Source organism: Lepus europaeus, chromosome 5 (assembly GCF_033115175.1).
Source record: "Lepus europaeus isolate LE1 chromosome 5, mLepTim1.pri, whole genome shotgun sequence".
NCBI classification, from domain to species: domain Eukaryota; kingdom Metazoa; phylum Chordata; class Mammalia; order Lagomorpha; family Leporidae; genus Lepus; species Lepus europaeus.
Window position 1 is genome coordinate 55202752 of NC_084831.1, and position 24890 is coordinate 55227641.

The 24890-nt window shown below is 42.7% G+C and overlaps 2 protein-coding genes and 1 pseudogene across 6 annotated transcripts in view; 1 reads left to right on the forward strand and 2 right to left on the reverse strand.

The window, feature by feature from the left end:
• Positions 1-9764, forward strand: part of ALG6 (ALG6 alpha-1,3-glucosyltransferase) — a 55525-nt gene extending 45761 nt beyond the window's left edge. For all 3 annotated transcript variants that reach the window (XM_062191464.1, XM_062191463.1, XM_062191465.1), the window contains one exon: positions 9399-9764. In XM_062191464.1, coding sequence (XP_062047448.1) covers positions 9399-9596 — 198 coding nt within the window. In that variant the 3' untranslated portion in view covers positions 9597-9764. The remainder of the gene's footprint in view (positions 1-9398) is intronic.
• A 430-nt stretch (positions 9765-10194) lies between these two features.
• On the reverse strand, positions 10195-10966 carry LOC133759841 (large ribosomal subunit protein eL42-like; annotated as a pseudogene).
• Positions 10967-15028: 4062 nt separating this feature from the next.
• Positions 15029-24890, reverse strand: part of ITGB3BP (integrin subunit beta 3 binding protein) — a 77937-nt gene continuing 68075 nt past the window's right edge. The window contains exons 8-9 of one of the 3 annotated variants that reach the window (XM_062191467.1): positions 24518-24568; positions 15032-15540 (exon numbers count right to left, since the gene is read on the reverse strand). In XM_062191467.1, the coding sequence (XP_062047451.1) occupies positions 24519-24568 (50 nt within the window). In that variant the 3' untranslated portion in view covers positions 15032-15540; position 24518. Of the gene's footprint in view, positions 15541-24517; positions 24569-24890 lie in introns of all 3 variants that reach the window. The other 2 variants (XM_062191469.1, XM_062191466.1) reach the window with 2 other exon arrangements.

Here is a 24890-nt window from a genome sequence, read left to right on the forward strand (position 1 = left end):
TGAAACATTTTCCAAAGTGCACATCCTATACAGCATGCATCACTGTTTTGTTTTTTGGCCTGGGTAGGAGGTGATATGAACCAGCACCTGTATGGGTTGCTGGCATCACAGGTGGTGGCTTTATCTGCTATGCCACAACACCAGCCCCTATCACTGTCTTTTTAATTATAGGCATCCAGTATCTCAGTGTAATTCTGATTTTCATTATACTAATGATTAATGTTGAGCACCTGTTTATATTTTTTGGTCATTTGTGCATTTCTTTGCAGACATTCCAATTCAAATGTTTTGCTCATTTTTTTTTCAAGATTATGTATTTGAAAGGCAGAGTTACAAAGAGAGGAGACGCACACACACACACAGACACACAGAGAAAAGGAGGCAGATTTTCCATCCTCTGGTTCACTCCCAAAATGGCTACAACAGCCTGAGCTGGGCCAGGATGAAGCCAGGATCCAGGAACTCCACCCTGGTCTCCTGTGTGGGAAACAGGAGCCCAAGCACTCAGGCCATTTTCTGCTGATTTCCCAGGTCCATCAGCAGGGAGCTGGATTGGAATTGGAGCAGCTGGAAATTGAACCAGCACTCATATGTGATGCCTGTGTGGCAGGCAGTAGCTTAACTTGCTACACTACAGCCCCAGCCCCAGCCCCAAAGATGTTTATTATAGAGCTCAGTAAAAAGAGTGTGTCTGGAGCAGCACTGTAGCCTAGCAGTTATGATGCTCATGTCCCACACTGGAGTACCTGCATTGGGTTTCCTGGTCCTGGCTCCTGACTCCAGCTTCCTGCTAATGCAGATCTTGGGAGGCAGTGGTGATGGCTCAATTAATATGGTTCCTGGCATCCATGTGGGAGATTATATTTCCAGTTCCCACTTTGGCCCTGGGCAGGTTTCAGCCACTGTCAGCATTTGGAGAGTGAACCAGCAGATGAGACTTTCTCTTTTTCTGTCTCAAATAAATGAATAAAATTTAAAAAAAAATTTGTGTGTATGCCTCCATGTATATAACATGGGAATATTTGAAGAGATTTACTTTTTTTTTTGGACAGGCAGAGTGGATAGTGAGAGAGAGAGACAGAGAGAAAGGTCTTCCTTTTTTTTTTTTTTTTTTTTTTTTAATTTTTTGAAAGGCAGAGTGGACAGTGAGAGAGACAGACAGAGAGAAAGGTCTTCCCTTGCCGTTGGTTCACCCTCCAATGGCCGCCGCGGTTGGCGCGCTGCGGCCAGCACACCGCGCTGATCCGATGGCAGGAGCCAGGTACTTATCCTGGTCTCCCATGGGGTGCAGGGCCCAAGCACTTGGGCCATCCTCCACTGCACTCCCGGGCCACAGCAGAGAGCTGGCCTGGAAGAGGGGCAACCGGGACAGAATCCAGCGCCCCGACCGGGACTAGAACCCGGTGTGCCGGCGCCGCAAGGCGGAGGATTAGCCTAGTGAGCCACGGCGCCGTCCAAGGTCTTCCTTTTTGCCGTTGGTTCACCCTCCAATGGCCGCTGTGGCCGGCGCATCTCGCTGATCTGAAGCCAGGAGCCAGGTGCTTCTCCTGGTCTCCCATATGGGTGCAGGGCCCAAGGACTTGGGCCATCCTCCACTGCACTCCGGGCCATAGCAGAGAGCTGGCCTGGAAGGGGGGCAACCGGGACAGAATCCGGTGCCCCAAACAGGACTAGAACCTGGTTTGCTGGCACTGCAAGGCGGAGGATTAGCCTGTTAAGCCACGGCGCCGGCCGAGATTTACTTTTCAAAACAAGTAAATAAAAACATTGGGAGAATATAAAACTAAATGAGGATAGAATGAAAGGACTTTGTGTTTTTTTTCCTCTTTATTTTTATTTTTTGACAGGCAGAGTGGACAGAGAGAGAGAGAGAGAGAGAGACAGAGAGAAAGGTCTTCCTTTACTGTTGGTTCACCCTCTAATGGCCGCTGCGGCCAGCACACTGCAGCCGGTGCACTGCGCTGATCCGAAGCCAGGAGCCAGGTGCTTCTCCTGGTCTCCCATGCGGGCGCAGGGCCCAAGGGCTTGGGCCATCCTTCGCTGCACTCCCGGGCCACAGCAGAGAGCTGGCCTGGAAGAGGGGCAACCGGGACAGAATCTGGCGCCCCGACCGTGACTAGAACCCGGTGTGCTGGCGCCACAGGTGGAGGATTTGGCTATTGAGCTGCGGCGCCGGCCTCCTTACTCTTTTTTAAATGTTGTTTTTTAAGAAATAGTTTATGAAATAAGTCAATAAATGTTAAAATGAGAGCAGCATGCCCAATATACAGTGAGCACTTAGAATGTGTGGGCCTTTGCTTCTTCCTAGCCCCTGATGTAGATGAGAGTATAGTAGGGACATAGCAAGGTACATTTGTCTTTTTTTTTTTTTTTTTTTTTTTTTAAGGACTACACAGTGTAGAGGATTGCACAAATTACCCAAATAACAAAGAGAAAAAATGACTGTCCTAGGCGAGTAGAGGCAAAGGTTTGAAAAGAAGGAGGTGATGTATTTTATCCAAACCCTGGAAGGAGGTCTCGAATGACTAGGCAGGCATTCTCTGGGCAGGCTGAGTGAGTATTCTGAGGGTTTTGCACTTAGTGAGGAGCATGGGGAATAGGGACAGGTGAGGTAGGAAGTCAAGAGGGTAGAGAAGAAAACAAGAATAGGATTGACTACTTGGGTTTTCAAATGGAAGGTAAGATCTAAAATTCATCTTGTTGGTATTGAGGCTAAATTTCTAGATATGAGCCACATTCCAACCTCAGTGTGATATCTACAATGTGGTCCATAGTCTTAGAGTGAGAATCACCATGAGTCCCTAGTCTCACTCATTCTTTGGTTCAATAGATATTTACTGGGTGCTTCCTACATGCCAGGCCTTCCTCTAGAGGCTGGACCAGCAACAATGAACAAAAGTAGCGAAAATTCTGCTCTCATGGAGGTTACATTCTAGTGGGAAGATCCAGACCATGGCATATGTAAAGTATATAGCATGTCAGAGGTCTTAAAGTTATCATCGAAGGAAATAAAGCAAGGAGCAAGGCATACGGATGTGCAGGAGCAAGGGGTGAATACAGTTTAAAGTGGCAGGGCTTTCTTGAGTAGTGTGAACTGTGCAATAATTGAGGATAACCATCTCAGGATAGAGAATTGCAAATACAGTGAACATCATGTATTGGATCATGGTAAGGAAAGAAATAATAGGAGGGCTGGCACTGTGGCATAGCGGGTAAAGCTGCTGCCTCCGATGGCGGCATCCCATATGGGCGCTGGTTTGAGACCCAGCTGCTCCAGTTCTGATCCAGTTTTCTGCAATGGCCTGTGGAAGCAGTGGAAGATGGTCCAAGTCCTTGGGCCCCTGCACCCACGTGGGAGCCCCAGAAGAAGCTCCTGGCTCCTGGCTTCGGATCTGGCTCCGGCTGTTGCAGCCATATGGGGAGTAAACTAGCAGATGGAAGACTTCTCTTTGCCTTTCTGTAACTCTGCCTTTCAAATAAATAAATAAATCATAAAAAAAAAAAAAATAGGAGCCAAGATCAAGAGGTAATGTTTAGATTACCTCCCTATAAGGAGACTACATTTTTTATCTTCAATTTTCTATTTATATAAAGTGAACAAATTTAATATATTTCATGTACACAGATTTAAAAGCATAATACTTCCCACCCTTCCCATGTTCACATCCCCATTCCTCCTTCCTTACTTTTTCTTTTAATTTTTACAATGATATACCTTCAGTTTATTTTATGATCGCAAGCTTGACTCTCCACCAAATAAAGAATTCAACAAGTCGTAGGCAGCAAAAACCACTGTTCTTCAACAGTATAGATATGGGCTGTAAACAATAATCAACTCTCAAAATGTCAATCTCACTCATACATTTTTGTGCTCTCTATGTTAATTACCACAAATCAGGGAAAATATATGTTGTCTTTTTTAAGGATTTACTTATTTATTTGAAAGAGTTACAGAGAGACAGAGAGAGAGGGATCTTCCATCTGTTGGTTCATTCCCCATATAGCTGCAATGGCCGGTGTTGTGCTGATCCAAAGCCAGGAGCAAGGAGCTTCTTCCAGGTCTCACGTGGGTGCAGAGGCCCAAGGACTTGGACCATCTTCCATTACTTTCCCAGGCCATAGTAGAGAGCTGGATAAGAAGTAGAGCGGCCGGGACTCCAACCAGCGCCCATATGGGATGCCAACGCTGCAGACCTGGGTTTTAACCCGCTGCATCACAGTGCTGGCCCCAGGATTTTATTTTATTTTTTTTTATGGTTGAGTAGTATTCCATTGCATATATGTACCACATTTTCTTTATCCAGTCATCAGTTGATGGACATCTAGGTTGATTCCGTATCTAAGCTATTGTGAATTGTGCTGCAATAAACATTGGAGTACGGATAACTCATGTAGCTTTCATTTCCTTTGGGTAAATTCCCAGGAGTGGATGGCTGGGTCATGTGGTAGATCTATTTTCGATTTAGGAGACAACATTTTTAAAAGATCAGTATGGAACTACGTGAAGGATAGACTGTGGCTGACAGAATCCATTAAGAGAAGGTGGTGTTGTGAACGAGGGTCTCAGTGGAAGGTCTCACTGGTTAGAGATGGTCAGAGTTTGGCACAGGAATTGTGCAGCTCACAGTGCTCTCATCCCACACCTGAGAGCTGGTTCAAGTCCCAGCTACTCTGCTTCTGATACAGCTCCCTGCTAATGCACCCGAGAAGGCAGTGCACAATGGCTCAAGTACCTGAGTCCTTGCCACCCGTGGGGGAAACCCAGATAACAGCTGCTGTCTCCTGGCTTTGCCCAGGCCCAGCCCCAGCTACTTGTGGCCACTTGGGGGGAATGAACCAGCATGTAGAAGCACACACACATTTGCCTTCTCCTTCTCCCTCTGTCATTCTGCCTTTCGAATAAAGAGATCTTTAAACATTATTTTTAAAAGTGATCAGAGTTTAGATTTATTTTGAAGGCAGAGCCAGCAGCACTTGCTGGAGTTTTACAGAGGCAGCTGACTGAGGCTTTTGTCATGAGCAGCTGAATGGATGTTAGCATTTACTGAGCTGGGGAGAAGACTGGTGAAGGAACTTTGGTGTGTGTATGAGTGCGTGGGGGTGGTAATCGGGAGTTTACTCTGTGTTTAGTTTTAGATGCCCATTAGATGCCCAGTAGGCATATTAAGGAAGACATGGAGCTGAGGGGAGAGGTTCACACTGCAGACTAGTTTGTCTTCAGCATATGGTTGGTGATTAAAGTCATGCTCTCTAAGGGTGTTGAGTGTAGACTGACGATAGGGCCAAGTACTGAGTGCTACAATGCACAGAGCTGGGGACAAGAGGAGGAAACCAGCGAAGTTGCCTGAGCATTGACGTGGCAAGGTAGGAAGAAACCAGGAGAGTATGGAAGCCTGGAAAGTGTTTCAGGGCAGTGAAGTGATGTGCTAATTAGAATGCTCTTGAAGAAACCACAGAAGGTACGAAGGATTGACCTTTGGGCTAGTGCAGTGGAGACAGAGCTGTTTCACTGAGTGACTGAAATGAAAGCTTAACTGATACAGGTCCGCAAGTGAAAGAGAGAACTGAACACAACATGGGAAACCGTTGTGAACAGGAAGAGACAAATGGGGTTATGGGTGGAGGAAGAGTGGGTTTCTGTTGAAGATGGGAGAGACTTCAGCATCTCTGTTTAACCAAATTCTAGGTCATATTAGCATATTTCAACCAGTCTCATAATTCTTAAATTGGAAACTTTTGGTGATTTCACTTTAGAAAATTTCACTTCTCACTAGAGTAACCTCAGGGATTTTTCCTGTGTAGGATACTTGCAGTCTGTTTATACTTGTTTGTAAGCCTTTTTAGCTTGTATCCTTCCCTTTTGTCCACCGGAATGCCCACTGCATTACTCTGTATTCAGATCTTACCAATACCATGGTAATGTAGCCATGGAAGCACTCTTTAGGTGTGCCCCACCTGCTTTACTAAGGTCTTTACTGTTTCTCATTGCTTTCTTTCTACATTGTGTGCACTGTGCTAGGGATAAAATGAACACGATCTGGCTGGTCCTTGTCTTAAAGAGACTCATAGTCTAAAACTCATTGTTCAATAGAGTAGCTACTAATTACATGAAGGAACTTAAAGAAAATTAAAAATTGAGTTCCTTGGTCACAACAGGCACCCCTTAAATGCTTAGTTGCAGGCTGGCGCTGTGACTCACTAGGCTAATCCTCTGCCTACGGCGCCGGTACTCGGTTCTAGTCCCGATTGGCGTGCCGGTTCTGTCCCGGTTGCTCCTCTTCCAGTCCAGCTCTCTGCTGTGGCCCGGGAGTGCAGTGAGGATGGCCCAAGTGCTTGGGCCCTGCACCTGCATGGGAGACCAGGAGGAAGCACCTGGCTCCTGGCTTTGGATCGGCACAGCCTACCAGCTGTGGCAGCTATTTGGGGGGTGAACCAATGGAAGGAAGACCTTTGTCTCTGTCTCTCTCTCTCACTGTCTAACTCTGCCTGTCAAACAAACAAACAAACAGCTTAGTTGCACAAATGGTTAGCAGCTACTGGATTGGAGTGCAGTTACGGAACATTTCCATCGTCATAGAAATATACAGCACACTGGTTTAGAGAAGAAAACTTTACTACACAATTATAATAAATGTGATACTCACATGTGACCTTGTGATTTCATTCACTATCTGCCTTATTACATAGAAAACTCGGAGGTCAGATGACTTTTTTCATACGCTCTATTGTGCTTTATTGCAGCATTAGTACATTTGAAGCATCTAATGAATATGGAATATAATTTTGTTTTTCATGGAAAAGTTTCTTAGACTTAGCTTAGGAATTTATATCCCATGGAGACCCAGGGCCCAAGGAGATGCTATGCATGTAATCCCAATTTGAGTTAACATCTGTCCCAAGTACCTTTTCAGTGTGTGGGCAGTATGAAGGATAAGACAGTGGTTTTCAGGCTTTGGCTACACATGGGAGCCATTTGAAGAATTCTAAGTGTTCTAGTTCTATAAAGTACTAAGGCCCACTCTTTAAATCCTGATTTATGGGACAGGCGTTTTCTTAAGGGTTAAGATACGATCCACTCCCATTGGAGTTTCCTGATAATGTACACTCTGGGAGACAGCAGGTGATGGCAACTCTCTGGGTTACTGTCACCCATATCAGAGACTTGGATTGAGTTCCTAGCTCCCTGCTTTAGTCCAGCCTAGCCATGGCTGTTGTGGGCAATTGGGGAGTGAACCAGCAGATAGAAGCCATCTCAAAAAAAGAAAAAAAACTTTGGAACTGGGCTGAGCACTGAGATTGTTTAAAACCTCTGAGATCCCAAAGGGACAAATATCATGTTCTCCCTGATCTGTGACAACTGAGCACCTAAAAGGAAACCTGTAGAAGTGAAACTGACACTATGTGAAGCAATGATTTGATCAGTCCTTGTACTGATTGTCAAGGAACAGCTTACTATTTTATTCCTTTTAGTATTTTCTTTTTCTACTTAATACCATTGGTTGAACTCTTTACTTAACACAGAATTATTCTTAGGTGTTTAAATCCAATTGAAAATCGATCCCTGTTAAAAATAAGAGCAGGAGGCCGGCGCCGCGGCTCACTAGGCTAATCCTCCGCCTTGCAGCGCCGGCACAACAGGTTCTAGTCCCGGTCGGGGCGCCGGTTCTGACCCGGCTGCCCCTCTTCCAGGCCAGCTCTCTGCTGTGGCCAGGGAGTGCAGTGGAGGATGGCCCAAGTGCTTGGGCCCTGCACCCCATGGGAGACCAGGAGAAACACCTGGCTCCTGCCATCGGATCGGCGCGGTGTGCCGGCTGCAGCGTGCCAGCCGCGGCGGCCATTGGAGGGTGAACCAACGGCAAAGGAAGACCTTTCTCTCTGTCTCTCTCTCTCACTGTCCACTCTGCCTGTCAAAAAAAAAAAAAAAAAAAAAAAAAAAAGAAAAAAGCAGGAATAAGAGAGGGAGGAGATGTACAGTTCAGCATGTGCTCACTCAGACTTACCCCTAAGGGTAAAGCTAAAAACTTGCCATGGGACTCCAAATCCCATTAAGTTGGCAGGTACCAATGCCATCTTACTAGTTAAAGTGATCAGTTTAAGTTCATAACTGATCATAAAGATAGGATTAAGTGTCAAAGGGATCACATAAACAAGACCAGTGTCTGCTAATACTGATAGAATTAAAAAGGAGAGAATGATCCAACATGGGAAGCGGAATACACAGCAGACTCATAGAATGGCAAATGCCCTAAACAGCACTCTGGCCTCAGAATCAGCCCTTGAGGCATTCAGATCTGGCACATGAGAGTATTTCAGGCATGGAAAGCCAAGACACTGTGGCCAAAAAAATGACCTAAATGGAAGATCTCTGTTGAGATCCCAGAAGAAAGAACAGGCCCTCAAATAAGGAGGTACCTTTCTCTGAAGGGAGGAGAGAACTTCCACTTTGACTATGGCCTTGTCTAAATAAGGTCGGAGTTGGTGAACTCAAGAGGCTTCCATAACCTTGGCGGCTCATGACAAGAGCCTAGGGTGATTACTGACATCATAATTAAGAGTTTCAATTGGGCTGGCGCCGTGGCTCAACAGGCTAATCCTCCACCTTGTGGCGCTGGCACACGGGGTTCTAGTCCCAGTTGCCCCTCTTCCAGGCCATCTCTCTGCTGTGGCCCAGGAAGGCAGTGGAGGATGGCCCAAGTCCTTGGGCTCTGCACCCGCATGGGAGACCAGGAGAAGCACCTGGCTCCTGGCTTCGGATCAGCGCGATGCGCTGGCCACAGCAGCCATTGGAGGGTGAACCAATGGCAAAAAGGAAGACCTTTCTCTCTGTCTCTCTCTCTCACTGTCCACTCTGCCTGTCAAAAAAAAAAAAAAAAAAAGTTTCAATTGTTAAATCAACAACAGGAGTTACTGTGCACTTGCTTCTCATGTGGGACCTGTGTCCTTAATATGTTGTACTATGAGAATTAACGGTAAAACTGGTCTTCAAATAGTACTTTCTACTTTGTGTGTCTGTGTGGGTGCAAACTGTTGAAATATTTACTTAGTATAGAGTTGATCTTCTGTATGTAAAGATAATTAAAAATGAATCTTAATGAAGAATGGGATGGGAAAGGGCATAGGAGATGGGATGGTTTGTGGGTGGGAGGGTGGTTATGGGGGGAAGACCGCTATAATCCAAAAGTTGTACTTTTGAAATTTATATTTATTAAATGAAAGTTTTTTATAAAAACAGTAAAACCCCTGAGATGATTCTAACGTAAAGCTGAAGTTGAGACTCACCACTATAAATAACTGGACTTCCAACTTTTTAGTTTTGTTAATAGTTACAAATCAATTATAAGTACATTAAAATTTTACCTTCATGCTACTAAATAATACTTTTTTTTTTCTTATTGTAGTTTTTCCTCTCAGTAATCACTATGGCCTTTCTGACGCTGATGACGGTTACACTGGATCCTCCTCAGAAATTACCGGACTTATTTTCTGTATTGGTGTGTTTTGTGTCCTGTTTAAACTTCCTGTTCTTCTTGGTATACTTTAACATTATAATCATGTGGGATTCGAAAACTGAAAGAAATCAGAAGAAAGTCAACTAAACACATTATCAAACAAATGTAAAAATGTGAAATAGTGCTAAAATATCCGGTGAACTTTTTGCTATAAATGAAAGTATCATTTTGAGAATCATGGAATTATTGGAAAGGAAATGGTGCAAAGTCATTGTTATTTACACAAAATAAATTTATATGGGGACCAAGAACAAATGTAGGCTTTTATTTTTGAAGTACTGCTTGCCCACAACATATTGTAGTTTCAATAATATTCACAGTGAGTCAAATGGAAAAGTAACAGAAAATGTCCTTAAAAGCCAGTGTTGGCTGGTGCCGCGGCTCAACAGGCTAATCCTCCGCCTGCAGCGCTGGCACACCAGGTTCTAGTCCCAGTTGGGGCACCAGATTTTGTCCTGGTTGCTCCTCTTCCAGGCCAGCTCTCTGCTATGGCCCGGGAGTGCAGTGAAGGATGGCCCAAGTCCTTGGGCCCTGCACCCACATGGGAGACCAGGAGAAGCACCTGACTCCTGGCTTCGGATCAGTGCGGTGTGCTGGCCGTGGCGGCCATTGGAGGGTGAACCAACGGCAAAAAGGAAGACCTTTCTCTCTGTCTCTCTCACTGTCCACTCTACCTGCCAAAAAAAAAAAAAAAAAAAAAAAAAAAAGGCCAGTGTTTACTTGGGAAATACACCCTGCTACCTATTAGGTTTTTTTTTTTCAAAGCTTAAAAATTTCCCAGAGGAATTTTATTGATGGCTCTAGTTCATTCCCTCCCAAAAGACCAAATGAAGTGAACGTAGTAACCTTTAGATTGTATTGTCTTCATACCAGAACACAAGATGAAGATCAGAACTGGATCACAAGCCCCTTTTTCTTCTTATTTCCTCCCAGTTCAGAATGTTTACATCTCTTAATAGCAGACATTCTCTTGGATCTGCAGCTGGGCTCCACACACTGACGGCTCAGCACAGTCTTTGTAGTTTTAGCTTTTTTCCAGAAAGTTGGCTTAGTCTGTCCGCCATAGCCACTTTGCTTCCTATCATAACGCTGCTTTCTCCAAGCACAGGGTCTTACCCTTCTTTTACCATGTCACTTCGTGAGGCTGGTGCTTGCCACACTTCTTACAAAAGGTCCAGTGGGTTTTTGGAACATTCACCATGTTGATGGAGCGCTACTGGCATGGTAAGCTTTATTAGGTTTTGAAAAACAATCTGCAAGTTAAGCTCTTTCTTTTTAAAGGAAAGCACTAATTTTGGTATTCAAATTTAGTTTTCTTGACAATAGAATGTAAGCAATGTGCACTTCACTGAGTTATAACTCAGGGAATTACATTTGTGATTTTTTTAAAAAAAGATTTTATTTATTTGAAAAGCAGAGTTAGAGAAGGGGAGAGATCTTCCATCTGCTGGTTCACTCCTTAAATGGCTGCAATGGCCAGAGCTGGACTCATCCAAAGCCAGGAGCTTCTTCTGGGTCTCCCATGTGGGTGCAGGGGCCCAAGCACTTGGGCCAATTTCTGCCGCTTTCCCAGACGCAATAGCCGGGAGCTGGATCTGAAGTGGAACACCCTAGATTAAAACTGGCACCCATATGGGATGCCGGAGCTACAGAAGGTGGCTTTACCTGCAGCGTAGATCCCAGCATTTGTGATCTGAGAAGGCAGGGACAGGTTGGTAAAAAGGTTTACGCTGCTGCCTGCAATGCTGGCATCCCATTTGCTGTTTGTTTCATGTCCTAGCTGCTCCACTTCCAATTCATCTCCCTGCTAATGCACCTGGGAAAGCAGCAGAAGATGGCCCAAGTCCATGGGCCCCTGTATCCATGTGGGAGACCCAGATGAAGCTTGTGGTTTTGGCCTGGCCCAGCTCTGGCTGACTTGGCCATTTGGAAGTGAACCAGCAGACAGATCTCTCTCTCTCTCTCTCTGTAACTATGCCTTTCAAATAAATAAATAAATCTGGGTCAGTGCTGTGGCACAGTGGTTTAGCTGTCTGCAGTACTGGCATCCTGTATAGGCACTGGTTCCCTTCTGATCCAACTCAGATAATGAGCATGGGAAAGCAGTGGAAGATGACTCAAGTCCTTGGGCCCTTGCACCCACGTGGGAGTTTCAGAAGCTCCTGGCTTCAGTCTGGTCCAGCCCCAGCTGTGGCAGACATCTGAGGAGTAAGCAGATGGAAGATCTCTCTGTCTCTCCTCTTTCTCTGTAATCCTCTCTCTCAAATGAATAAGAAAATCTTTAAAAAAAAAAAATTCCAAGTTTTAAAAATAAATAAATGAAAGATGAGAAAGCAAATTAAGCTGCTTGAAGTTTGAACATGCCTTGTTACCCATGCACATTTGGATTTTTAAACCAAGGCAGATAGATTATTCCCAAGAACGCAGATTTGCTTGAATCTAATAAATGAATTTCTGAATTTAAATTTAAGCTTTAAGTGATTTGAATGAAGTCCTTTTAATTATTCATGATCATTAGTTCTATACTTCCAGAATCATTCTGTAAAAGTTAAATTGTCTTATACAGGATTTTATCCTATTCTGTTTTTCTAAATTTTTTTATTTGACAGAGTTACAGACAGTGAAAGAGACAGAAAGGTCTTCCTTGTGTTGGTTCACCCTCCAGTGGCCGCTGTGGCCGGCACTGCGCCAATCTGAAGCCAGGAACCAGGTGCTTCTTCCTGGTCTCCCATGCTGGTGCAGGGGCCCAAACACTTGGGCCATCCTCCACTGCCTTCCTGGGCCACACCAGAGAGCTGCATTGGAAGAGGAGCAACCGGGACTAGAACCCAGTGCCCATATGGGATGCCGGTGCTGCAGGTGGAGGGTTAACCAAGTGAGCCACAGCGCCGGCCCCCTTATTGTGTTTCGTTATGATGTTGTTCAGTAACAGTGCCAACACATTCAAATCATACTGCATCCTTTTAAACATTTATTTATTTACTTTCATTTTATTTGAAAGGGAGAGAGAAAAAAACGTGCTATTATTTTATTTGTTGGTTCAGTCCCCAAATGCTGGCAACAGCTAGGGCTGGGCTAAAGCCAGGAACCCGTAACTAAACCCCAGGCTCCTGCATGAATGACATGGACCCAAGTCTTGAGCTCATCATCTGCTGCCTCCCAGGGTACATATTAGCAGAAAGCTGGATCAGGAGTGGAGAAGCTGGGACTTGCACCAGGCACTCTGATATGGGACATGGGCATCCCAAGCAAGCAGTGACTTACCCACTGCCCTGCATGCTTCGTCTTAACTTTGTCCTGTTAATACAGCGTCACTCTATATTAGCAGAAGCCGATTTTTACTGTAGTATTCAACTGGTAAAAATTATTATTATCTCCATGTTGTTTCTCACATAAAGAGATTTTCTTTAGTCAGTGAAAAAAATCATTTTACCCTATTTTTTAATGAATGTATTTCTTTCATAAAAAACCATTAAAGCATATAAAGTTGTGGCACATGGTAAAATAGTGCAAGTCAAACGCCACGTCCATGCAAAGAAAACCTGGGTCTGGACAGGGACAGACACAGGCTGAAGCAGGAAGGGATGTGTTTCTAAGTCTGGTCAGAGAAGTGGGTTTAGACAAAGCAAAAATCAAGAAGTATTTCTTTCTCCAAGCAAATGTGCATAAAGATTCAAAGGGCAGGTCAGTACAGAGAAGCAGCCTTGAATTGCTGCCGAATCAGCAGGAACACTGCGGCCCATGGTCACCATCTGTAATCACTGTGCCCAAATGTCAGCATCCTGGCTGCCTGGTGCAGCCTTATTTCTTAAAAAAATTTTGTAACCGTATACTCGAGTGTAACACAGAACGTTGACTTAAATCAAAGACGAGGAGGTTCTAAGTTATAGCTCCTAAATAATTGGAGTACAGAAACTTTAAAAATAAAAGTGCTATATAAATGCTAAAATAGAATGCATCTGTATTCAAGATATCTTATAGGTAAATTCTATAGATAAAAAGCCCACTGCCCAGAGAATTTAATCTAATCATATAATGTTCCATTCTACCTTTTAAGGAATCTTATAGTGATTATCTTTTAAGTCAAGCATCTCTCGTGTCTCTTAGAATCTAGTTTAACAGTATACTTTGAACTTAGAAAGATTAGGCTCCAAAATCCCAAAAATATCCAGTGATGAATTGAGATCACAGAAGCAGGCCATTCCAAAGCTTGTCTTGCAGCTTAAACTCAGGATTATAGGCATGCTTTAATATATTTAGGTTATGCAGAAATATTAAAGATAGAAGATTTCTCACTTTCTTCACTCATATACCTATCAAATGAACCCCTTTAAGTTCTATTCCAGTATAGTTTAGAGGGAAGAAGGGTTTCTGAGAAATGCAGTTTTCTTTGTTGCCAATAAACTTGGGTTTGCTGCTTGACAGTAATGAAGAGAATAGGATGTGTGTTCACATTTCAAAAATGAGGCAGGCATAGAGTCATTTTCCTTTGATGTCTTAGGGAAGGGAGAAAAATCCCCGATGTAGCACTCTGTCCAAATGATAAACCACAACTAAGTGAGTGAAACATTTACAAAAGTCAGGGCAGTGAAAGGAGCCCCTCTGTTCAATAGCGAGAGTAAGAGATGGATAGGATATAACTAAATAATGGTTGGAGTAACACAATGGTTACAAGTCTCAATTGGTCTCGGAAGATCAGGGCCAAGTATATCCCTCTCCCCCTCCCCCACGTAAACATTAGTTTTGTGTGTGGATCTTTCTGCTTTGTCCTTCACGCGGCCTCCAGGGGTGATAAAGCGAGAGTCATCTGACCTACAATGAAGAGAACTGGGAAATGATTCTTAGCAGACCCAGCTGTTCTGAAAGGCAAAAGCTTAATATATCAGGAGGTCAAACACACAGTGACTGACTTAATGGCATTAAGCACATATCTACCTAACTTAGATTATATGTGAGACCAATCTGCTTTTAACCCTTTGTGTCCTAATGTAGGTTACTTTATAAAATGTTTCAACTTCTATCCTAAGGTTAATTTTCAATGCTTGAATAATCTTTCTTATATACCTTTGCTAACATCCTATTGTTAAGGATTGTATCACAAAGTATTCTTAACACTCAGCAGATTACTTTAAAATCTTATTTAAGTAATGTTAATGAAGGCAATTGGGTTTAGTAGTTAAATTGGGTTACTGTTAAGTACCTAAATAATTTATATTAAGAATTTTTAGATGTAACATATTCTGTGATTTTCCCCCTACCTTATATTTTGTAACAGCACAAACAGTGATACAAAACATAACTACAATATGGAAATTTAATGTTTGAAAATAATTTGGAAGGGATCACATCCTCCTCCGTAGTAAGTCTTTTCTTTAAATTCAGGATAGTCTGTGCAGTTTAGCTCAAAAACATTTCATAATTAAATGTCTGTACTGAAAAATGCATCCTAATATTTTATAAAAGGTACGAAATTTTAAAACTTTGGAAATATTTTTTCTCCATAAGCACAGGAAAAAATTAGAGTATAATATTAAAATCTCACTCCATGATAGTGACTACACAATAAACCTGTAGATAAATTAAAAAATAACTTTTTTAAAAGGAATTTGTAAATAAACAAACATCTAAGGCTTTAAGGGAAAACTGGTACTTAATTACACTTACCGTTGGATTTAATCTGAGTTTTGAGAAAACATAAGTATTTTCATATAAGCTTTACTTGGTCTATACACAAATGTCTAAAGTATACAGAAACATATGGGATACAAAGTATATGTCAAGATCCTTTTTTACATACTGGCTTACATTACAGGGTCAAAGAGAAATGTATTATTTACATTGAGATTACCTACTGGTGTGTGTAGAAAGTTTAAATTAGCTGCAAGAAATTTTATCTAGACTTGCACCTGCCTCATGCTATGAGCTGGTATTTACTGGGCAGATTAATTACAAACATTTCTTCTGTTCCTTTAAATATGATCAGGCAGATGCAAAGGTTGGTGCTCATAGTAAGTGCATTTCTTCTCAGGGCCTGCAGGATATAAAAGATGATTATTACATCATCACAGATTAGCTTTTAAATTAACATGTATTTCGTTCATCACTCAAGAAATTACTTAAACATCCATGTGTGGTACCTAGTTTACTTAGATGCTGGCAACCTATTTGCTTATTTTTTGAGTCTTCTAAGTGAGATTCACCTTCACAAGTAATTGTCAGTATGACTCTTCTGACAGCATTCCTCACCTTAAGTGCAGACATTTACATGAGAGAATTTTAAAACCCCAACATGAGCTACTGAAAACATCAAATTTACATGCCTTTGTCTATAAGCCTTAAGGGCCTTTCAGCAGGTGTTTTCTCTAACAGCTGCTAAAGGGGGGAAATCGAAATAAATAAAAGCAGTCTTTACCATGACATATTTCCTATTCCGAGTGTATCCCTCTGAGGACTCCTAGTGGTGGCAGAGGTTCTTGTCCATTTGGCCTCAGGACTTGGTGGAAAAGAAAGCAGCTATGGGAACCTGAGGGCATGTGGGTGTCCACTCCAGCTCCCTATTCGTAAGAGTCCACAGATATTCTCTTCCACTTGCCAGCTTACTTTTGCCAACTCTTGTCTGAGAGTCCAGTCTGCTTTTATATGGATTTTGAGTGCTCTAGGGTTCACTTAATAAATATCCTCTGGGTTATGTATACCATGATGAGAGTTACTAAGACTACAGAGGGAAGAAAGACTATCATTTATTAAAGAGTTTATAATTATTTTGTACACTCTCACAAGGAAAATATTACCAGTCCCATTTTATTATCAAGGTTTAGGGGAACCAAGTTTCTTATTTAGGTTACACAACTAAATAGGTAATACAGCTAGTGTTGAATAGTTAATAATGTACCCCAAATGGCCACAGTAGCTGAGGTTGGGGCCAATCTGAAGCCAGGTGCTTCTTCTGGGTATCCCACATGGGTACAGGGGCCCAAGGGCTTGGGCCATCTTCCATTGCTATTCCTGGCCATAAGAGAGCTGGATGGGAAAAGGAGCAGCTGAGACATGAACCAGCGCCCATATGGGATCCCGGTGCCACAGGTGGAGGCTTAACCCACTACGCCACAGTACCGGCCCCTAGTGACCGTATTACTATTCTTAAAACATGTTGGATTGTTACTTCCCTAGTGGTCTTCAACTGGCTTGCCTCTGCTGAACGAATAAAGTCTGAACATAGCCTGGGACCATCACTGACAATGATGTGGCCCAGGTCTACCTGTCCATCAACTTGCTTCTCTGTCTTTTTAGCTCATGTTGTTCTCTTTATATAGCACATTTTATATTACACATTTTTCAAAATCCAACTTCCTAGTGAAGCTTGAAGCTTTCATTACTGGAGTCCGAATGGCTTTCTGACAAACAGTGCACAGTGCAATAACTAGAACTGATTTTAAAATCACAAATCCTCAGGGTGGGTGTTGTGGTGTAATGGGTTAAACCGATGCTTGTGACACCTGCATCGCATGTCACAGTGTCTGGGATGCAGTCCTGCCTCCGGTTCCCATCTAGCTTCCCACTTATAAACCTGGGAGGCAGCTGGTGATGACCCAAGTACTTAGGTTCCAGCTACCACATGGGGAATATGGATATAGTTGCTGACTCCTGGTTTCAGCCTGTCCCCAGCCCTGGCAGTTGTAGCCATTTGGGGGAGTGAACCAGTGGGTGAAAGCTCTCTTACCTCTGTCACTCTGTCTTTCAAATAAACATTTTTAAGCAGTTATGGGAAACGGGCTGGTATTGTGGCTGTAAACTGCTGCCTGGGATGCTGGCATCCCCTTAGGAGCAACATTTCAAATCCCAGCTCTCTGCTAATGCACCTGGGGAAGCAGAGGAAGGTGGCCCAAGTGCTTGGGCCCCAACACCCATGTGGTAGACCCAGACAGAGTTCCTGGCTCTTGGCTTTGGCCTGACTCAGCCTTGGCTGTTGCAGTCATTTGGGGAGTAAACCAGTGGATGGAAGATTCTCTGTAACTCTGCCTTTCAGATAAGTAAATAAAAATTTTTTTAAAAAGGTTATTGAACACAGATTGCTGCTCTTTAAAAACAAATCATAAATCCGTTAAGGACTACCTAATCATCTCAACTTGAGGTGAACTATGTTTACCATGAATTCCTTTAATATCATTCTTCAATTGGTACTTGCTGTAATAGAGAGGAATTTGTTTAAACTCCTTACACCCAAGAGGAAGGAACTTTTGTCAAGTCTTCCTCTCTTTACACCCCATAAAAGTGTGACAAATTTGGTCAGAGTCCAGAATATTGGCTAGTAAAATATTAGTAATATTTTTATTTATGTATCTTTTTTTAACATAGAAACCTTTTATTTAAGGTATGCAAACTTCATGCATTTCATACATATCTATTTTTAAAAGACATTTGTTTATCCGAAAGGCAGGGTTACAGAGAGAGACAGAGGTCTTCCATCTGCTAGTTTACTCTCCAAATGGCCATAATGGTTGGAGCTGGGCTGGGCTGGGCTGAAGCCAAGAGCCAGGAGCCTCTTCCAAGGCTCCTACATGGATGCAGTGGCCTAACGACTTGGGCCATCTTCTGCTGCCTTCCCAGGCACATTAGCAGGAAGCTGGGTTGAGAGTGGAGAAGTATAACAGCTAGGACTTGAGCCAAAACCCACATGGGATGCCGGCATTGAAGGCAGCAGCTTTACCTATTATACCACAATGCTGGTCCCTTTTACTAGTAATATTATAGGTCACTATTTTTACACAACACTTTTCTTTTTAAGTATTTTATTGTGTGGCATGACAGGTTAAGCTGCCACCTGCTACCCTGACATCCATGTTGGAGCACTGTTTAGTTTTAGTCTTTTTTTTTTTTTCAAGATTTATTTATTTATTTGAAAGGCAGATTTACAGAGAGGCAGAGGCAGAGAGAGAGAGAGATTTTCCATCCACTGGTTCACTCCCCAAATGGCAGCCACGTCCAGAGTTGGGCAGATCCGAAGCCAGGAGCCTCCTCCATGTCTCCCATGAGGGTGCAGAGGCCCAGGCACTTGGGCCATCCTCTACTACTTTCCCAGACCATGGCAGAGAGCAGGATCGGAAGTGGAGCAGCAGGATCTCAAACCAGCCACCACATGGGATACCAGCACTGCAGGCAGTGGCCCCACCCACTATGCCATAGCGCACACACACACACACACCCCTTAAAATTTTATTTCTTTATTTGAGGGGTAGAGTAATAGACAGTGAGAGGGAGAGAGAGAGAGAGAAAGGTCTTCCACCTACTGGTTCACTCCCCAAATGGCTGTAACGGCCAGAGCTGGGCCAATTCAAAGCCAGATACCAGGAGCCTCTTCCTGGTCTCCCATGTGGATGCAGGGCCCCAAGGACTTGGGCCATCTTCTGCTGCTTTCCCAGGCCAAAGCAGAGAGCTGGGTCAAAAGAGGAGCAGCCAGAGCTAGAACCAGTGCCCATATGGATGCCAGCACCACAGGCAGAGGATTAATCTACTGTGCCACAGCGGGGCCCCTATATAACACTCTTAAGCACTGTGAGGTTTCCCCACTACTGCCTACTCTCAAGGACACCTGACTTGTGCTTCCTGATGTCATATGGTTGGGAGACTATCCCACTCTGTCATGAAGACCTACACACATATCAGGCAGGCCTATGGTCTTCACAGCTTTTAGAGGCACGTGTATGCAGGAGCCCTGGTTGAAGAAAGCAGAGTTCATGAATTAGATTCAGTGTGGGAGTGAAAAGATTCCAATTCTGCTTGAAGGTGCAACAAGGCAAGCTAGCAGGGGGCTTGCCATGTTGCAGGTTATCAATTCTAATGCTATCTACTAATCTTGTTACCTCCTCACTGGCTTCACAGTTCTTGTCTGTACTTCCTAATGGCCAGAACCCTTGAACCAAAGTCTGAACTTGTATCACCTATCATAGCTTGCCTCACCTTATTACTGTTTCATGTGTCTTTTTGTCCTTAACTTGGTTATTCAGTTGCAAAGGTTGTTATACATAGAATTTTGTTCACTAAGCCTCAGAGTTTTGTTAACCAAGTGACTTATCTACCTTATTACTAAAGTGTCCCAACATATTCTGTCAACATGAGTCAAAGTCATGCTTTTTCTCTTCCTCTCCCTTACTGTTCTTTGCCTTTGCCTGTGACCCCTGGGTTGTTGCCTCCCCGGCTCTCTTGTAAACACTGCTTCATAAAGGCTACACTGTTAAAGGCTCTGGAGTGAATCTGTGTGGGGCAGCTCTCCTCGCTGAACAGTTACAGGGGAAGAGTAATCGTGGAGTGCAAGGGAGGACTGGAGCTGCTGTGCAGGAAAGGTGGCCACAGTGCTATCAGGAGGTCTATGTGTGTCTCAGGTTTCTGGGGGCACAGAACACAATCAGGGAGTTTAACACTATAGGAGTTCAGCCTAATATACTGCAGGCATCTTGGTCCTAACTGTCATCCTTTAGTTGACCCAGACTGTCACCCCAACCCCTAGGAGGTAAACAGTGAAGGCATTCAGATAGCCTGCTGCCCTGTTGCCTGGAATATTAGTACTTCTTGAGAAACTCCAAGTGTATGTTGGTTGGTCACAGGCCATGTTTTTCTACAAAGCCTTTTTCTTCTGTCCCATAGGGTAAGGATCCATTGTCTTTAGGTCACGTGAGCCTATACTTCTGTCCGTAAGTCCCCCAATAAGTTATACTCTGTAATCTTGGGTTTGTCTAGCTTTTTCTTTGTTCTCACAGTACCTTCCATTTTTGGCAGCCAGTTCTTGTATACTGGCTTCCCCACAATGACAAGTTCCTGCCCCTATTCACACCAGTAGAGCAGCTATGACAAAGGCACAAGAGAGAAGCTGTGACAGAGCATGGAGGAGAGGGATCTGAGGAAGCCTAGAACAAGGCAAGTTATAAACAGGTTTTGAAAGACTGGTAAGATTTTGATCAAAGTGAGGGAAAATGAATGCTAGGCAGAGGAGACAAGAACAAAGTCAGGGAAGTTAAAAAGGAACTTGCTGGGGGAGCGAGTCTAGGCAATGGCAAGTAATCTAGAGTTCACGAGGTACGAGGGAGACACTGGGGAGGGAAACTGGTCAGATCAGCAACAGTCCTAATATCAGTCTGAATTTGGATTTTATTATGGATATGGTGGGGTGATCTATTCTAAAGCATGGATTTTGCCCAGTAGCAGGACAGGCTGTAGGGGAAAGGAGCTAGAGGACAGAGAGGTAGGTTTCTATGGGGAAAACAGTAATCTAGATGACAGGTAACAGAGGGATAAACTAGTCCATTTTAAGAAGTGATCTGATCTGGTACCTGTTTGGATATGAGGACAAAAAGAGAGGCTTTACTCTGGCCTCAGAATCAGCCCTAAGGCATTCGGATCTGGCTGAAGAGCCCATGAGAGTATTGTAGGCATGGAAAGCCAAGACACTCTGGAATAAAATAAAAAAGAAGACCTAAATGAAAGATCTCAGCGAGTGAGATCCCAGTGGAAAGAACGGGGCCATCAAAGTAGGAGGTACCTTTCTCTGAAGAGAGGAGAGAACCTCCACTTTGACTATGACCCTATTGGAATAAGATCGAAGTCGGCGAACTCTAAAGGCTCCCATAGCCTCGGCAACTCATGACTAGAGCCTAGAGAGATTACTGACGCCATAAACAAGAGTGTTAAATTGTTAAATCAACATCAAGAGTCAATGTGTACTTACGTCTCATGTGGGATCTGTCCTTAATGTGTTGTCCAATGTGAAGTAATGCTATAACTAGTACTGAAACAGTATTTTTACACTTTGTGTTTCTGTGTGGGTGCAAACTGATGAAATCTTTACTTAGTATATACTGAATCGATCTCCTGTATATAAAGATAATTGAAAATGAAAAAAAAAATAACTTGGTGTTAAATTAGAAATTACATAGAAAATTAATCAATTTTTTAAAAAAATATCATGTAGGATCTCTGTCATTAAGGTGCTGTACATTGTGATTTAATGCTATAACTAGTACTCCAACAGTATTTTTCACTTTGTGTTGCTATGTGAGGGCAAACTGTTGAAATCTGTACTTTATATATATTAAACTGATTTTCTGTATATAAAGAGAATTGAAAATGAATCTTGATGTGAATGGAAGGGGAGAGAGAGCGGGAAAGGGGAGGGTTGTGGGTGGGAGGGAAGTTATGGGGGGGGGCCACTGTAATCCATAAGCTGTATTTTGGAAATTTATATTCATTAAATAAAAGCTTAAAAAAAAAAAAAAGAGAGAGGCTTTTGAGCTGATCAGTGGGATGACAGAATTCCTAGAAAGGTGGAAAGAAGAACAATTTGAAGGGGAAATAATTAAAATATTTGGGGACATTGTATGGTGGCAAACTGGATTTATAGCTCGAAAGGAAGGTCACAGATATGAAAATCACATAAACAAAGGTAAAAGCGAAAGTCAAGGGAACAGATGAGATTATGAAGAAAGTACCTCAAGTGAAAAAGGGAACACATCAAAGCACAAACTAGAAAAATGCCTCAAAGGTGAAGTTGTTATATTTTACTGTCATCTCTCTCAATGGTTTCTCATTAGAAGGGAACTTTGGGGTGTGCACTGTGCTGTGGGAGGTTAGACCACCACTTGGGACACATGTACTCTGTAAAGAAGTGCCAGTTTTGAGTCCCTGGCTGCTTTGTTTCTGATTCAACTTCCTGCTAATGCACCTGGGAAGGCAGCACACGATAGCGTAAGTTCTTGGGTCCCTGCCACCCATATGGGAGACCTGGATGGAGTTTTGGACTCCTGTCTTTGGCCTGGCCCAGCCCCAGGTTTTGGAGGCATTTGGGGGAATGAACCAGCAGATGGAAGATTTTTGTCACTGTGCTTTTCAATAAATAATAAATCTTTAAAAAAAAGGGGGGGGGGTTTAGTTAATTCTTCCAAGTTTTCTGAAAGTACTACTCAAATTAAAGGCTAGGCTGGCGCTGTGGCTCGCTAGGCTAATCCTCCGCCTGCGGCGCCGGCACCCCGGGTTCTAGTCCCCGTTGGGGTGCCAGTTCTGTCCTGGTTGCTCCTCTTCCAGTCCAGCTCTCTGCTGTGGCCCGGGAGTGCAGTGGAGGATGGCCCAAGTGCTTGGGCCCTGCACCCGCATGGGAGACAAGGAGGAAGCACCTGGCTCCTGGCTTTGGATCGGTGCAGCGCACCAGCCGTAGCGGCCATTTTGGGGGGGTGAACCAACGGAAGGAAGACCTTTCTCTCTCTCTCTCTAATTTTCTAACTCTGCTTGTCCAAAAAAAAAAAAAAAAAATTAAAGGCTCAAAAGAACACTCCTGGAGCAGGTATTGTGGTACAGTGTGTTAAGCCACTGCCTGGAACTTCCACATCTTGTACTGCTGTGCCCAGGATCGAATCCTGCCTCTGCTTTCAATACAGCTTCCTGCTAATGCACTGGGAGGCAGAAGATGATGGCCCAAGTTCCTCAGTTCCTGCCACCCACATGGAGATCCAGATGGAGTTCCTGGTTCTTCACTTCAGACTGGCCAAGCCCTGGCTATTGCGGGAATTTGTGGAGTGAACCAGCAGATGGATGATTCTCTCTTTCTCCTTCCCCGGCTTTTCAAATTAACAAATAAATAACTTTTTTAAAAAAAACTCTAAAATGTGATGCTCTTTTGTAGAATCCATGAGCAAAAAGCTATTATCAGTACTCATAAATTCCCCAAAAGCTTATCAATGAGTCTACCATGCACTAAATCTATGTATTCAGTTGCTAAATGTTTAACTGAATATGTATCTATGATCACCAATATAAGAGTTCTCTGTTGGATTTTCATGGGTCGTAAATTTTATTACATGTTTAATCCTATAATGAATGTGTGTGTATATATAATATATAGTACATCCTCACTTAATAGGAAAGAAAATCCTTGACCAGTAGTGAAACCTGCCATTCTCAGATTACTACTGTGTAGCAGTCAAGAGCACATAAGCTCCAGTCCAGACTACTCAGCTTACACTCCTGGCTTTCTCCTGGGACAAGGAATTAACCTCTTTGTGCCTCCATTTCTTCCTTATGAAGATTAAAAGGAGTAAATATGAAGTGCTTAAAACACAGCCTGGCACATATAAGATGTTCAATAATTACTAGCTATTATGATAAACTACTATTTTTTATGTATAACAGAAAGAACATTTTAATTAAAGTGACACAGTTTTCTTTCTGTATGTTTGCAAATATTTTAAGAACAGCTAGTTTGTAAGGAAGCTAATACTAATCACTTGAGATACCAGTTCCAAAGAAATATACTTTGAGGTAGAATATAATTCTTTTATTTAGCTTTAATGTTTTTTTCTAAGAGATATCAAGCAGAATCTGCTTTGCTTCTAAGAATCTTAATATTGATGCCACTAAGGCTGAGATAATGCCAGTTCTTAATGTGAACCTTCAGTAAAATCACATCATGATTCAAACTGTTTCTAGTTTATATGTATATAATAAGCTATTTGTAAACAAATCATTTTCACTTATATAGCTGAATCAATAGGAATTATTTTGATAGAAAGGTATAACTAATTGATATCTAATTATTTACTTAATCAATTTAGCACTTATCCAAATTTAACAGACTTGTTATGTCTTGTTCAATTAGATGTGTCCTATAGAAACCATACCCTACTTGTCAGTAGCTCTCTAGCTATTTATTTGGATGGTACTCAATTAAGGGCTCTCTTCATCCTCAGTTGAAAATGTGCTCTTCTGACTGTTAAAGCTAGCCTCATCAGTTCAACAGTGTTCTTTTTCAATTAGCCTCTAACTCAGATTTTGTCAGACTTCCCGCCAGTTTATAAGAATAGATTGAACAGAATTTCCAATGGACCTTCAAAGCTCATGTCCCTTTTTGTTTTATAGAAATTCAGTACTCAGTACTAAATCTGATAATATAAATAATGTTCTGCACATGAACAAAAACAATGAAATTTAACAAGGTTAAGCTGAATTAGAAAGATTTGAAATAGTACCTCAGTTTAAAGCAGCTTTAAGAAAGTCATAGCTGTCCAGACAACGTAATTCTGTATGAAAGAAGAAAGACTTTTTTTTTCACAAAGTTCAAATAACTTGTCACAGTTATGTTATATAATAAATGCTGAATCAAAATGAAATTAAAATAATATACAGTTTTATTTTACATTATAAATAGCAGTTTGGGGGCTATAAATTTTTGTTTCAGTACTCAACCAACTAGCCTGATTCTGTTTCAGAATGTATAGTTGAAAATTTGCTATGAAAATGGCAAAGACATTTGTTACCATAATGTATGTTAGTACCATTGTTAGTATACTCTTTGTGCTCTACTGAAATTGTTTGTGTTGGATTCTGTCCTCCTGAGGGCAA